General features: G+C 64.8%; 1 protein-coding gene across 1 annotated transcript; it reads right to left on the bottom strand.

The window, feature by feature from the left end:
- Positions 1–99: 99 nt before the first annotated feature.
- Positions 100–1,161, bottom strand: H696_01107 (hypothetical protein; the record flags this gene model as incomplete). Its single annotated transcript, XM_009494986.1, has 4 exons — positions 100–219; positions 369–599; positions 746–861; positions 969–1,161. 4 exons carry the CDS (start codon positions 1,159–1,161, stop codon positions 100–102), a joined length of 660 nt encoding a protein of 219 aa, XP_009493261.1.
- Positions 1,162–1,401: the final 240 nt, after the last annotated feature.

Genomic DNA, 1,401 nt, shown 5'->3' with positions numbered 1-1,401 from the left:
AAGGAGGGAGGCGGCGCCGCGCATACGGAGAAAGGGGGAGGAGGGGGCTGGGAAGGGGGGGGGTCTCCTCCGCTCCGGGAGGGGGGGGGCGGGAGCCAATCACTTGAACTTGAAGAAGTAGGCAGCGGCAATACCGAGCAGGATGACCAGCGGCAGGATGAACAGCATGGGGCTGGTGCCGGACTTCTTGGTGACGGTGGTCGCGGTGCTGGCAGGGGCCTGCGCATGGGGGAGCCGGTGTGCACATCAGGCGCGGGAGAGAGAGAGAGAGAGACGCAGGGAGAGGGGTCAGACGGTCTGCTGCAGCATGCTCGGCGCAGGGCCGGACAAGGGCGAGATGGCGCAGCGGGAGGAGGCAATGCACGTACGCGGGAGGAAACCTGGGCGTCAGCGGGCTTGGCGGCGCCGGTGGCAGGCTTGCGCTGCTGCAGGGTGGCATCTGAGGAGGCGGGAGTGGCCTGGAAGCCGGAGGCAGTGGCAGCGGGCTTGGCAGCGGCGTCGGCCTTCTTGGCAGCGGCGTCGGCCTCAGTGGGGAACTGGATCTTGACGTCCATCTTGGTCTTCTGGAAGTCGGGGTAAGCCTTGCTAACATCCTCCCACTGAATGGGGGGAAGAGAGAGAGGGGGGGGGAGAAGGCATTGTTTTTTTTTGGGGGGGGGGGGGCAACAAGCTCGTTAGAGAGGGAGGGAGGGGCGGAGACGCAGCGGCGACGAGGGGAGGTGACAGGAAATGGGGCGGCACGTACGATGTCAGCACCAGAGGCCTGGCGAGCATCATGCTGCTCCTTGGAGATCGGGGCGGCCAGGATGATGAAGCGGTCACGGTGGTCCGGCTGGGGGGTTACTCCGTGGACGAGGACGACTGGGGCACGGCCGCAGAGGGGTGGCAGGAGGAAGAGAGAGAGAGAGAGAGACGTCAGCAAGGGGAGGGAGAAGGAGAGAAAAGTGAGGCGAGGGGGGGAGACGTACAAGAAATCACCTGCGAGCCATTGGGGGGGATGGACCCGAGGGAGGGGCGCACGAAGTACTGGCGGGGGTTGTTTGTCCGGACTTTAAAATAGGCATGCTCGTCGGTGTTGTTGGTGGCAACAATGTCATAGCTCTGGTTCTCGGCGCTGGCGTCGAAGAAAAGTCGCTGCGAGCTGAAAGAAAGTATCTGCATCTTGGCTTTGGGGACGGGGGGCGGCGGGGAGGGGGGCCGAAGGCGGGGAAGGGATGCACGGGGCAGCAAGACGGTTAGAGTGGGGGTGGGGCTACTCCCTGTCCAGGAGGCGAGCGGCGAGGAGGAGGAAGTGAAACAGCATGGCGGCGGAGAGTGGAGCAGCCATGGCGCGGCTGAATCATTCTGGCATGCGGTGCAACATACACAGGGGAGTGTAGGCGCGCGGGAGGGCGTGCAACA

Source organism: Fonticula alba (genome assembly GCF_000388065.1).
Source record: "Fonticula alba strain ATCC 38817 unplaced genomic scaffold supercont2.2, whole genome shotgun sequence".
NCBI lineage: Eukaryota > Rotosphaerida > Fonticulaceae > Fonticula > Fonticula alba.
Note: the sequence above shows the minus strand (reverse complement) of the source record. Positions and strands in the feature narration are given on the sequence as shown.